The sequence below is a fragment of the Python bivittatus genome, unplaced genomic scaffold (assembly GCF_059951505.1).
Source record: "Python bivittatus isolate LINGU-HERP-01145 unplaced genomic scaffold, Pbiv_v1 ctg000480_np1212, whole genome shotgun sequence".
NCBI classification, from domain to species: Eukaryota; Metazoa; Chordata; class Lepidosauria; order Squamata; family Pythonidae; genus Python; species Python bivittatus.
Genome location: NW_028277075.1, coordinates 79,804,966 through 79,819,488, shown reverse-complemented (window position 1 = coordinate 79,819,488; position 14,523 = coordinate 79,804,966). Strand labels below are relative to the sequence as shown.

Genomic DNA, 14,523 nt, shown 5'->3' with positions numbered 1-14,523 from the left:
TTGAGCCTTTGTTTTTTTCTATATGACTGCCTACTAGAGAGTTTTGTGATTTTTATTAGCCTGGGCTTCATGCCCCATGTTCACTTTTTCAGGCTGCATTGGTTTAGGAACAGCCCTGATACTAAAACTTGCATAAAGAAAAGATGCATAAAAGCAGCCACAGTAGCACCTTTAGAAGTATGAACTGAAGGTCTTCCAAGCAAGAAACCTTCAGTGCTGTTTGCAAGACTGCTTCTCACTTATAGCAGAAATTATTATTTTCATCAGGATGGACACAATTTACAGATTCAATCAAAGCTTTGTGTGCTGTTTCTTTTTAGAATGATGGGTTCTAAATCTGTAAGTTTGCTAGTGCCCAGAGTATTATTTTGAGAAGAAAGGAGGAGTGACATGGAAGTTGTAATCATAAAATTGCAATGATCATAGTGACATATGCTGTAGTTACAAATGGCACAATTGCAAGTTTAATTGTAATTCTCCAATTAAAATCAAGAATGCTACATTTGAGCATCTGTAAAATTTTGGAGCAAGTTCATCGCTTAGTTGTTACCAAAATGCACGCCAGAGAATGCTGAAAACTTAAAGGAGGAGGAAAGATTGTAATTCCCTCTAGTTAAATTATTCTGTTGGTTTCCCACTGAAAAACCTGAGCAATGGTGGGACATTGGTGGCCCAGGTTTTGCCAGATTACACAGGAATAGGCCTGAAATGGCCGAGGAGATTACCTCGCTGCTAAGCGAAAGTTTGCTACTTTAACACCTCCTGGAATGTTGCTTGGATTAACTCAATGGAACTCTGCTTCAGAGAAACCCCAATAATAGGTTCTGTAGCCTAATTCAAAATATGCCATGAAATAACGTAATTAAGATAGCCTGAAGCTTTGCATTCCTTGACTTTTACAACCTTAATGTAGCCTTAACACATACACACACTCATTGAGAGACAGATATTTAGCCATGTTTCTATAAGTTGGAAGATGCTTGTGGAGTTTGAGAATTAGCTAACCTGCAGGACTTCTCCATTTAATTATATACTCACATTTCCTCCAAGGGAGATTTGACAAAAATCAGTGGGCTCACACCTGAGTGAAATTTGTTGCTATGTATATATCAGCTAAGACTGTAGGCAGGTAAGAGAAGAGAAAATGAACAAACCTGGTTTGGTCTATGTAGCTTCATTTGCATTTTGAAACAATGGTTTAGAAGAGACAGGAAACTTGTACATGTTTGTGACACAGTCAGCTGCTTCCCAGAAACTTTTAATTCCTTCCTTCCTTCCTTCCTTCCTTCCTTCCTTCCTTCCTTCCTTCCTTCCTTCCTTCCTTCCTTCCTTCCTTCCTTCCTTCCTCAGTTCCAGATAATGCAGAAATCAATCTCTTCAGCTAAAGTTGCCTGCCTACTGTGCCACAGACAGTTCCAAAGAGACACATCCTGCCCACCCCCTAAGGCAAAATATATCCCCTGGCCCCCATCATAGACCTGCATGGGAGACTAAACCAAAGGCTAGCAATGGCCTGTGATCAACAAGTAGGCTTGGTAGCTGAGGATATGAAATGTGTATTTTTTAAACCACCCAATCCTTTCTCAAACAAGAACAAGTATGGGTCCTTATTTTGGCAATAGTTACTGTATAGGAGATGTAAGGGATTCGTACAGTTGCTATATGAATAATTACAATTACTTGATGGTTATAAAACTGTAGGCTGAATTGTGTAATCAGTGCACGTAGATACAGTAACTGGATTTCCACAGGGTAAATATTTTAGTTTCTTGCCTCTTTCTGCCTTCCTTATATCCCCAGCTGAGTTGCATAGAATGACATCTGTCAATAATGTCATGGCAGAATGGAGACATTGTCACCATTATGTTTTATCCAGGTAATCTATTATTTTAACACAGAGTCAAAGACATTGTGTGAGCAGACTTCTGCTGATGAAGTACTGACTTCCTATTTCTTCCTGCAGAGATCAGAAATCTGTTCAATTCTTTGGAATAATGTTGGCAAGAGGATAGTATTTGCTGGGGGTGGGGGGAGTGGAATCTGTCAGCAGTGTCCTTTGTTCTGGTAAAAGGACACAAGTGAACATAGTCTAATGCTCAATTAAGCACAGTTGCTTTAAGCTTTACAACAGTTGGCAAACAGAGGCTTAGTACCATAGCACATTTTTGTCCTAACTCAAAATCTTGCATATAAACCCATTAAATGGGCCTATTATAGTGTGTGTGTGTGTGTGGGCATGTATACATACATACACATACATACATGCTACCATCCATAACAGGAGCCTGAGAAAACAAGCTGTTACTCGACATTGATCCATTTCAAAGACTGCAGTAAGCTATGGTTTGTTTAACATTTTTGCTCAATTAACCATCATTGGCATGGTTTTTGCAATGGTTAAGATATAAATCGTGGTTCCAAACAGAGTGATTATGTTCATGCAACTTAATAAGCCAAAATCAGACTAACCACAGTTTTGGCTTGGTGCAGTGGACACATAAGGGCCACATGCATGCATATGCTTTGCAGTACCAGCCTCCCAATGTGGAATTGGCTGGAGAATGACAGTGCAGGTGGCTGGGTGACATCTGACTCTGGCTTTTTGGAGGACGTGGTCACCCGGGCAGCAGTAGGGAATGGCAGTGCGAGTGGGCCAGTGGACTTTTGAAAGAGCAACCCCCTTGGTGCAGCTGTCATCAGACCAGCTGTGTTAAGCAGTAGACATTTTTTTCAGTTTCATTCATCTTTCAGGACTTATACAATGATGAGACTCCAGTGGGTTTGGACCTGTGTTGACTTACATTTTTTTCTGGCTGAGGGTTGTTTCATCTCTGTTACCTGAAGAGTTAGTTATCGTGAGGTGCTGGAGATATTGGTGGGCTGATGTTAACTGGGGTGCTACTGCTTTCAATACCATCAATCATACTATCCTTCCGGACAGACTCAGGGGATTGAGAGTGGGAGGCAAGGTATTGTTCATTATTGATCGCAAGATGGAAGAAGGTATCTGGACCTCTAGCCCCTGATATATACCTGTAATTTTAATTTCTTTTTCAATTAATTTGAGTTGTTTTCTGATTTGGGGGTTTAATTTACTGTCAGCCATCCAGAAGACCATTAGCAAGGTACAAAGCCATGTACATTTTTAAAATAAAGTAAAATAAATAAAATACCACTTAAATGTTGCTGCCCCTGTTCTTATGCACTATAAGCATGTTCTTCAAGTGCCCCTGGAACAGGTCTCTGCTGCACTGCTGTCCTTACAGTTTTAATGCACAACATTCTAAGGGCTGTGATTGGTGGTTCCTGCAGCTGAAATTCCAAGCATGCCCAATATTGTCTAGTACATGAAAAGCCTCCTCCAGTTGGCATGCACAGTGCTCTGCAATTTTTCCTTTTTTTCCTTTCTCTTTGTAATATATCTGAACTTTTTTTTTTAATTCCTCGAAATTATGGGTTAATCAGTCAATTGTTTGAACTGTCGGCCACTAGATGGGAGAAGGTTGCAAGCCACTCCTGCAAATTGCTCCTGCTCCTGCTCCTTTTTCTCTCAAGGAACCCCCAGGTGGCATGGGGATCTCATATTCCATAGCATCCGCCTGCCCGCGTTCCATAGTGCCTGCCTGGGGCAGTGCCTGCCCGCCCATGGCACCTGCCCATACTCCATAGTGCCCACCCACAGGACCCACCTGCTCACACACTGTAGTGCCTGCCTATGGTGCCCATCTGCCCACCCGCACTCCATAGTGCTTGCCCATGGGACTTGCCCGCCTGCCCATAGTTCTTGCCCACCTGCCTGTAGCTCTCACCTGCTGGCCTGCTTGCCTGGGACACAGTTTCAGTGCCTCTTCCTATGTTGCGGTCATGTGATGTTCTTGCTTAATGACCCATGTGGTCCTTGCTTAACAACGGCAACAGGGACTGCTGGGATTGCTGTTGCTAAGCAATGTGGTCATATGACATTGCACTTTATGACTGCATTGCTTAGCAACAGAAATTCCAGTCCCAATTGCCATCAGAACCTGAGGACTACCTCTGTTTTGATTTTGTTTATTTGTTTTGTATCTCTGGGCTGGACTGACGCAACTGGTAGATAAAAGCTGCTGAAGAACTGGAGTTTGAAAAAGAGTTTTAGCTGTGGGGATCAGTGTGGGAGTTTTACCTTCCCTAAGAATATAACATAAGAAGAAGTAGCAAGGAACTAGGGATGAGAATTACCCAAGCTACAAAACAGTTGAGTCATTTCAATTTCAATGTCAACTATACATGTTAAGCCAGGGATGGGCTAGTCAATTTTAGGGCTTCTCAGTCTGTTGGGGGACAAGTCCATCATTCAATTTATCAACCACTAGATAGCATCAAAGAGTTAAGTTTTTGTTTGTATCACTTGGCTGCCATCTAGTGGTAGTCATGTAGAATTGTGTAGCTGAGATACAGCTGCTGATAGGTGATGCTGAATACCTCATGTTTGAGAAAGGGGTTTAGTGTGGGTATTAGCTGCAAACTTCCCTAAGAACATAATATGAGGAGGTGAGAAACTAGGATTTCCTAAGAAATAGCAGCCACTGAAAAGGGAATTCCCTGCCAGGCAGGATTTGGAAGTCCAAGAGCCTTTCAACTGCACTTTCCATTACACATATTAAGCCAGGAATGGATTAGTCCATTTCAATATTTCTCACTCTCTAGGTTGACCTGTCAACACCAACCCATTTGAAAAATTGTGTGGAAATCAGAAATCTGGTCTCCCTCACAGCCAAACCTGGGGACAGATGTCAGAGACCAGAGTGAAGAGGGTGGTTCCCCTCTCACTTGGAGGCTGCTGGCATGGAGTATTGCAGACCACCTCCCTGGTGCACATCACCCTGTTCTGCATTGCCTGCAGATAACATATTGATGCAGGATATTAGGGGAAACACTACTTTTAGAGCATAGCACCTGAAGCAATCCTTGGGCTGTCTCACCTGTGGGTAGGAACTGAGATATAGGTGGAGTCATGTGGACAACTGCTTGGGGAAGTGTTAGTGGGCCATCCTTGTGGTAGGGCAAAGAAGCTGCAGAGATTTGTCTAACACATACTTTTCTGGTCGTACAAATTAGAGTCCTCTTTTTGCAACATAATCTTAGGATGCTAGACTAAAGCCTATATTCTCTTAGAGGTAAAATGGGATATTTCACACCAAATCTGTTGAAATCTATTGAGGAAAATATTATGCATATAGTATCATGTATATCTTTGCAGAGAATTTTATTATCAAGCTTGTTTCTTCTAAGGTAACTCATTAACTAGCAAGGAACACGTATAGAGATCAGAAAGCTTTGAAGCGGGGAGGGGAAACTATCCTGATAGCCAAAACTGTTTTTTTTTTCTTTAATTATATTTCATGCTTTCTATACTTTTTCTTGTTCTGTAGATAATTGTGAAGAGCCACTGGTACTCTCATTACCTGCAACAGCTTTTGACAGTTCATCCAAACTCTCCAATAGCCACAGCCCCAGCTTTGCAAAGCTCATCAGACGGGACGGTAAGGTCACAGAGTGTCACAGTACTGCCATCATGCATAATTCTTTGGTGCATTTTTATATACATCTTTGAGTCAACCAATGTTCTCTTAGCAGTTCCAAAAGGAAATGCTAACTCAACTTTGGAAATATTGATGGAAAGGGAGAGAAACTGAAGAACAGTGGGATCTAACAATTATGAAATTGATCATAACATTTAGTTGCACGTACTTCGGAACATCTCTGGATTTCCTAAATCCTTTTCTTTCATTCTATTACTAGTATGGAAGCCAGCCAACATGTTTTTGTTCCAGACTGCCTTGGATTAGCAACAACTACTGTATTTCCCACTCCCCATAGCTTCCTAATCCTAGGATCTTAGATAATGCTGATGAGGAAAGGAAACAACTAATTGGCTTTTTCTACATGACCTAGATTTCCTGATATGACCAGAATGTGCTGAGAAGGAGACAGAGCTCTTATGTCACTAAAACAAGATTAAATTAAGAATTAAGGAATAAATATTACAGTCTCAAATCAATGGAAGTTTTCCATTAACCACACCACAACCATTTCACCTGTCTCCTGGATATCTTACCTAGCTATCTGCAGGCTTCTGTTTTTAGGATGTGCCCTCTACTGTTAGTCCAGTAACTTTATCAGTAAAGGAGCAGATCTTCTGCAGAGCTTATCCTGTAAACCACACATGCAATGTCTTACTTATGCATTGATAACTATCTCCTATTCTGTGTCTACTGCTTATTTGTCCCAATTTCTGTATGTGTATGGCTGTACATGTATTACTAGTATCAGACCAAATCAATTTATGACAGACGAAGGCCTCTTCACTGAAGTTATAGGCTGTAATCTACCATGGTGGTCCAGAGCAAGTTGGTAGATAGATCTTTTACAATATTCCAGTTTAGAGCTGAGAGAGAGTGACTTCAAAGTCACCTAGCTGGCTTCTGTGCCAAAGGGAAGATTAGGTTAGGTTTCCCTACTCCTAATCCAGTACCTTAACCACTACATTGCTCTCCCTGTCCCAGTCCCTGTCCCTCTGCCTAGTGTTGTAGAGAATGGGCCTTCTATTCATAGGACTATAACATCCTGAAATACATATTTAAAGGATGACAGAATTAGCAGAAATGGAAAAACTGACTTCTTTGATTAGGGAAAAGACAACAACTACATTTGTCAGTGACTGGAAATCCTTTATGGACTTTTTGCTGAAAATGGAAAAAAGAATAATCTTGTGATTTATGGGTTTGATGATTAGAAAGGGTAGACTATGGAAAGAAGGGAGTTATAATGTAACCTTAGTGAGAGAGAGCAAAATATAAATGCATTTATAACTGCTGTTAAGATTGGAAGCCACTTCTTTATATCATTTTCCTCCCTTCCTCCCTTCCTTCCTTCCTTTCTTTTCTTTTACTTTTTTCACATTCTTTTTCCTTTAATTTTTTATTGTTTTTACTTTGTCAAAAACTTCTTCAATAAAACTTAATTTAAAAAATTCCTGAAATGCATACATATATAAAATGCTTGAAGAGTATGAATAATATGAATGGGAGCAAACCCATCGGCCTCCGTGCACCAGAAATTTGTCACAGGTTGGCTACAAACATTGTTCTGGTGATTATCAAAATGTATTAATGTCCTGATTAACTCAGAGGAATCCTATGGGGGAGTCTGGCGACTGGCATGACAACCTGAGCTCTAGGGAAATAACTTGACTGGTGGCTATGTGCTTATCCAGTTGCACAACAGGCAGCTTCTCTCAGCCAACATCAGCTGCAATTACTGCAACATCAGGCTGCTCCAAGACTCATGTTGTGCTCCATGCATTCACTTCCCAGCTGGCCCATGTTTGAAAACAATGATCTAGAATGTGGAATGATCACCGTACTTGCTCAGTTGCCATCTACGTTGAGTGAATATGCAATGCCTAGTCTCAAACTGCAGCCAGTTTTGGAAGCTCAGTTGTTTTTAATGACACCCAAAATATTTGGTGTAGACATTTCAGATGTATTAGGAGACAAAGTCTTTCAGACATCATAACAACAGACCAGAATATCTTTATATTTAGTTGAAGGCAGCAAATACTGATGGTTTATCAGACTAGAAAGGAACAAGACTTGCAATCAGAAAACTGAGATCCTTTTTGCTGGTTTTATCAGAACTGAGAGATGATGGCTTCCATGATTAACAACTTTCCTGCTACTTTGATCTGAAGAGATCAGATAGTAAAGGTTTTCAGTCCAGTTTAGTTTAGGGCAGAACAAAAAGATTGTCAGACCGGGTGGGGTAGAGGGTGTAGTGGGTTTTGTATTTGGGGGTTTTATTTCTGTAAGCTGCCCAGAGTCACTGTGAGCGAGTTGGGTGGCCATATAAATTGCTTAAATAAACAAACAAACAAGCAAACAAAAAATAGCTCTTGTTTAGTTGTAAGTTTTTATATGCAGGGTTATAGTCTTAGGCATAAATGGTTCAAATCCAGAGTTTCTCATGAATTCAAAGCTAGGCATCCTCCTTATTCAAAGGCTTAATTAATTAATTAATTAATTAATTAATTAATTAATTAATGCTATTAAATGTCTGCTGCCTGATAGATTCATTGAAAAGATCAGTTGCCTTAATGATGTTCTTACAGTTTCCTTGGAGTGGTCTGGGTGGCTATAGGCAGAGTCTAACAGGCTATGTGATGTTATAGATGGGAACAGCTGAGAACTCTTATGGTCTTTGGTGGCTGTATCTATGACCTCTCCACTTGTAATGCAGTCATGTTTTTATTATTTAGGGATTAACTGTTATTCTTTGCCATGCATTGGCAAGATTCTCTGGGTGGTTTATATTAAAAATATTAAAATACAATTATGCCATAATTTTGTAACATAGTTGAAATATGAATGTAAGTCATAGGTTTTACTGTTGTGCTGAGAAGAGTGGGTTTGGTGACTCAGTGTCGTGTTTCCAAATAGCTGAGGAATGGAATCTGATGAAACAAATTCTGTGGAGGGTAGGAGACCCTGATGCACAGCAAAAGCCTAGAATTTAGTACAGTCTCAATCTTGGCAACTTTAAGATGGGTGGATGTCAACTCCCAAAATTCCCTAGCCAGCATGTTGAAGTTGCCAAGGTTGAGAAACACTGATCTAGTATCTTTTCACACCAAGTTTCAGTGTTAGCTTGACAAAGTAAGTCAGCAATATATAGTTGGGTCGTCCTACTTCCTTCTGCCAAGGCTCAGAGGGCAGAAGAATCTATATGTAGCTCTCATTTTTGAGAGGATTCTGTGATATAGAAGAGTTCATTTGCTTTTGAGAGAAAATAATTTATTATTGCATGGTTTGCAAAAGCTATCTAAATGTAAGTGTTCTATATGGTATAGAGATAAAGATGTTAAGCTTTACTTAATAAGTAACTTAATGAGCAGCAAGTTATGAGAGAGTATTTCTAAAATATAAGATCCTAAATGGTTAACTCTTAATATAGGAACAGAAGAACAAAATGAGGGCAAGAATTTCTGGATTCCCAAGTCACTGAGAGGAAGAAGATTTGGGTCAGAAGTAGAAAACCAATTTTCTGATTAAGGCCATGCTATGTAGCCAAGGTTCCCAAACTTTCTTGGTTCAAGATGCCCTTAGTGTCTTGGTAATGCTCCCACAGCATCCGTCAGCCAGAACTGTGAACTATCTCAGGTTAGTAGTTTGACTGGTGTGTGACAGGCATCAGGTACTGCTAAGTTTCCCTCAAAAATGTAAAAGTTCAGTATGGTCCTTGAGGGAACTACAGCTATATGGGTTACACTCACTAGCTTCATGTTCTAATATAGTTCCCTCTTAAATAAACATTTTTATCCCACAAATGTCTTTTCTCTATAGCAGAAAAGGCAACTCATATACTGTATGTTAGCAGTTGCTACAATGGCCCATCTCTCCTTCTATTCCATATGTCACTGTTTTCAAAGCTAAAGTCAGTTGCAGAGTAAACACCAGTTTTGACTTGCAAGAATTTGCTGACAAAGTATAAAACTAAACTTCATATACCTTTGTTCAAGATTTTAGATTTTAATTTGAAAAAAGTGTGCTTCTGTTTGTATCCCAAGCCTTTATTCTAGCTTGTTGCCATGATCAGGTTGTCATGAAAATTTCCATGTAGTCAGCAAGAGTTGAGTGTGAATCAAGGAAGATACTTCCCCAGCATCATGATGCTCCTTCCAACACACATTTAGGAAGCAAATCTGGATTAAACACCTTAAACCAATTGTGATAAGGTGTCACAGCACCATCTCAGCACCTTTATAGCACCTTCTAGAAAATTTTAGCTGATCTTGGAAATGGAAACCTGTGAACCAGAATTGTACATGTTCAAAACCTGTAGTTGGTATATTATTTATACATATTTCTGTATGTTTTGAACAATTATACTTTACTTCTACAGATGCACTTCCTTAATAATTATGGAAAGGTTGGTAGCAAAATTGCATTTTTTCTCCTCTTTGAATTAGACCAAAGATGTTCAGTTCTGGATTCTCAAGTTGTCATAGCATCCCTTGTTCAAAAATATGACTAAATGCTTCTCTTGGTCCTGAGGAAAGAAAATACTGTTTGGAGTAGAAATAGTGAAATTAGACATTGTTCTTTTAATTTAAAGCAACAGATTTCAACTCTAGCAAAATGAAAGTCTTGTAGGAGTTCAATGTGATTTTATACATGGGATTCCTTGGGGGCAAAGGGGAGTCTGAACAATACTGAAAAGGAAAACAGGAGCTGAAAGATGCATTTTTTCCAGCAGTAGTCTGGAGAATAAGTATAGTCAGGAAAGCATAAAAACATGTTTGTACAAATACTTTACTAGCATTTCACACAGGCGGGCCTTTAATTTCTTAGGAACAAAGTATGTCTCCTGTGCGCCTCAAGTGGCCTAGGAGAGCTTCTGTGGAATAAAGGGGAAAAACAACTTTAGTAGCTGTGTTGTGTCTACAGTATTGTTATGAACAACTCTGGAGCAGAATCTGAATCTGCAGACATCCAATCTATCTCTGCTTTTTAGAAAAAATAGTTGGACATTGAAATTTAAGAAATGTTACATTTTTCAAATTTAATATTCCAAATATCCTGAAATGATGGTTATTTACTTTAGGTGATACACAGTCTGGACCAGAAATATTGGCACAAGGATAACTGTTTTGGCATTTGGCCTTTGTACACCACCACATTGAAGTTGAAAGGCAACACACCCAGATGGGAATGAAGTCAGGACTTTCAGCTGTAATCCAAGGGGTTTGACAAAAGTGGGGCACTAACCATTCACGAAGTACAGCCAGCAGCATACACCCCCCACCTCATAAGTAATGGAACAAACCAACATCATGACAAACATAAGGATCACCTTTAATACCTGGATAAAAATCCTTTGCAGTCAAAGACTGCCTGAAGTCTGGAACCCATGACCATGATCAAATGCTGAGTTTCCTCCCTTGAGATGCTTTGCCAGGCCTTTACTACAGCTGCCTTCAGCTGCTGCTTGTTTGTGGGTCTTTCTGCCTTCAGTCTTGTCTTCAGTAAGTGAAAAGCATGCCCTATTGGGTTGAGATCAGGTGACTGACTTGGCTATTGAAGAACATCCCACTTCTTTGCCTTGAGAAACTCTTGGGTAGCTTTTGCTGTAGGTGTTGGGTCATTATCCATCTGCAATATGAAGCGGTGTCCTATCAGTTTGGCAGCATTTGGCTGAATCTGAGCAGAAAGTATAGCCCTATACACTTCAGAATTCATCCTGCTGCTTTTATCAGCAGTCAGGTCATCAATAAACACCAATGACCTGGCTCCATTGGGAGCCATACATGCCCATGCCATAACGCTGCCTCCACCATGTTTGACAGATGATGTGGCATGCTTTGGATCATGAGCTGTTCCTTTCCTTCTCCATACTTTTCTCTTCCCATCATTCTGGTGCAAGTTAATCTTGGTTTCATCAGTCCAAAGAATCTTATTCCAGAATTGGGCAGGCTTTTTTAGGTGTTTGCTGGCAAAGTCTAATCTGGCCTTTCTGTTCTTGAGCATTGCCAGCGGTTTGCACCTTGTTGTGAAGCCTCTGTATTTACATTCATAAAGCCATCTCTTGACTGTGGATGTTGACAATGACATGCCTACCTCCTCAAGAGTGTTCTTAACCTGGCTAGATGTTGTGAAAGGGTTCCTCTTCACCATGAGCAGAATTCTGCGGTCATCCACCTTAGTTGTCTTCCGTGGTCTTCCAGGCCTTTTGCCGTTGCTGAGCTTGCCAGTTAATTCCTTCTTTTTCAGGATGTTCCAAACTGTTGTACTGGCCAGTCCCAATGTTTTTGCTATCTCTCTGATGAGTTTATTTTGTTTTCTCAGCCTAATGATGGCCTCCTTCACTTGCATGGGCACCTCTTTGGACCTCATGTTGAGGGTTCCAGTGAACAGCTGCCAAATGTACAAATGTAACACTCAGAACCACCTCCAACCACCTTTTATCTGCTTGATTGGTCATGGGGTACCCAGGACATGGACCACAGCTGGCCATGCAGCTGCTTGTCAGCCATTTGTTCCATTACTTATGAGCCACCAATGATGGGTGTGTGTGTATGGCACTGGCTGTACTTCCTAAATGGTTAGTGCCCCACTTTTGTCAAATCCCTTGAATTACAGCTGAAAGTCCTCTTCCATCTGGGTGTGTTTCCTTTCAACTTTAGTGTGGTGGTGTACAGAGGCCAAATGCCAAAACAGTTATCCTTGTTCCAATATTTCTAGTCCTGAATGTAGTTAATGTTGGTGATTTACAATTAAAGGTCATATATAAAAGGCAACTTTGATAGTTCAGAAGAACATTTCAGTCCACCCATATGAAATACAGAAAATGACTATTAAAATAAGCACAGGCAGAGTAATAATATTCCAAACTATTATTTTGACCCCAAACCCTTTATTACCTGTGCAGTAGCCAAATTCTGTGTTGCTGCAATGAAAATAAGGCATAACTGGGTACAGAAATAATCACTTCTGCTTTATTTTTAGGTTGAACACATACTAGCTATCTTGTTTTTAGATTATATATATTTTACTTCACAGACTATAATATTTTAGATTTACATTTGCACAGGTAATTAATGCACCATTATAGCAGTGTATGTCACATTTTTATGTGTTATTTTATCTTTGTTATGGTAGTATTTTATCTCATCTATTTGATTTTACTTTGGTGTTTTTATTTTTGCTGGTCATTGACCAAATAAACTATTGGATGGATGGATGGATGGATGGATGGATGGATGGATGGATGGATGGATGGATGGATGGATGGATAGATAAGGAAGAAGGGAGGGAGGGAGGAAGGGAGGGAGAAAATCTGGAAAGTTATTGAATCCTTGAGAGTGAAAACCTTTTTGGCAATCAGAGATGGAACTTTCTATTCAGCTTGGAGAAAGAAAAAAAGGAGCTGTAGACTTCTGAAAAGTATATAAATTAAAATAAGCTGGAATGGAGGAGGAGCAGGAGAAGCAGCAGTTATAAATGGATCTCAAGTATTCTACTGAGTACTAGAATTAATGGTCACAAATTTTTGCTCTTGTTATTCCTGATCTCTCATCTCCTTGATTAAATTAATCTTGCATTGTTTATAGTTTGCCTTCTAGATTTACATATCAACTGTTTTTCTCACTTTGTTACAGAAATTTCATGGTGTTGACTTTTGGCTGTTGATTGACTACTATGATGATTGTGGTTCTTGACTGAAAAATCTGGCAGAGATATTTGGCTTTGACCAGGATAATAAAAGCATTTTCTGCCCCTCACAGCAGCCTATATCAGTTGCCTGGATCTGGTATCTCCTTCTGCCTAATGGCAGATCTGATCTTACCACTTCCTTTTCATTAGTTAGCAACCTCCCACTTCCTCCCCTAGAAAAATAGTCTGTCAGGTTGAAATGATTTCCTGGTGACTGCATGCCAATGTCATTTTCTTGGCAAAAATATGGATGTGGTTTACCATTAATTTCTTGGGGGATTTTTTTTTTTTTTTTTTTGGACTTCCCGGTCTTCCCAAGTTTATGACTTGGGAACTTCCTGGTGGTCTTCCAATTAAGTATTAATCAGGTCTGACCCTACTTAGCCTTTTTTAGACCAACCAAGATCAGGTAGTGGTGTCATCTGATTTGACACCATCTGCCATCAATCCATCAAGGTTCTCAACCCAGAATTACTCTGTAAATGTGTGTTGAAAGGAACATAATGGTGCTGAAGAAGTGAGTTATGGAAATTACAGGAAAGAAAAGTCTTAAGCATTTCTCTACTACCTCTCTATTGGAAAGCCCTCTTTCAAGAGATCCCCATTGGAGCAGGCTGATTTCACCATAGATGGGAAATGTTGTATCATACTCAGATCATTTGTAATAATGTTTAAGATCAAAGTGTTGGTTTTATAAGTTGGCTGCTTTATATCCCTTATTATTTAGACTAGTCTGCTTGGGAGTTTTGATAGGATATAGCAAATGAATCAGAAATGGTGCACCTTTCCTATGAGGAAAGGATTTAAACCAGTGTTGTCCAAACTTGGCCACTTTAAGATGAGTGGACTTCAATTCCCAGAATTCCCCAGCCAGCCATGTCAACACTGATTTAAACTTTTGTAGATGTTTGACTCTGAAAAGTATATACTTGAGAAAAATCGATACAGAAATTGGTAAGTGTGCACATCTGAATTAATACTATCAGATCTGGTCTGCAAAAATCAGTCCAACCTTCAGATGGCAGCCAAGATACAAAAATAGTGATGTTTTGCTTCCATCTAGTGGCCAACCAGATGCAGCTCAGATTTGGTAGCCATGCTCTGAACAGCACTGAAGAGTGGTCCTAACTAACCCTAACTTTTAGTAGGGTTATTTAATGAGAAGTACATTTAACACAAAATCTGTACTATTTTCAGTATTATCTTCTGCTGTTTTCCTTTGGTCTCAGCCTCCAATGAAATGCAGAAATATTTTAAACTCAGCCCCTTTTTC

At 39.8% G+C, this 14,523-nt stretch overlaps 1 protein-coding gene across 1 annotated transcript in view; it reads left to right on the top strand.

The window, feature by feature from the left end:
• The window catches only part of CNTNAP5 (contactin associated protein family member 5), a 406,384-nt gene that overhangs the window by 72,946 nt on the left and 318,915 nt on the right, over nucleotides 1-14,523 (top strand). Inside the window, exon 2 of the mRNA XM_088146406.1 lies at nucleotides 5,412-5,522. Coding sequence (XP_088002532.1) covers nucleotides 5,412-5,522 — 111 coding nt within the window. The remainder of the gene's footprint in view (nucleotides 1-5,411; nucleotides 5,523-14,523) is intronic.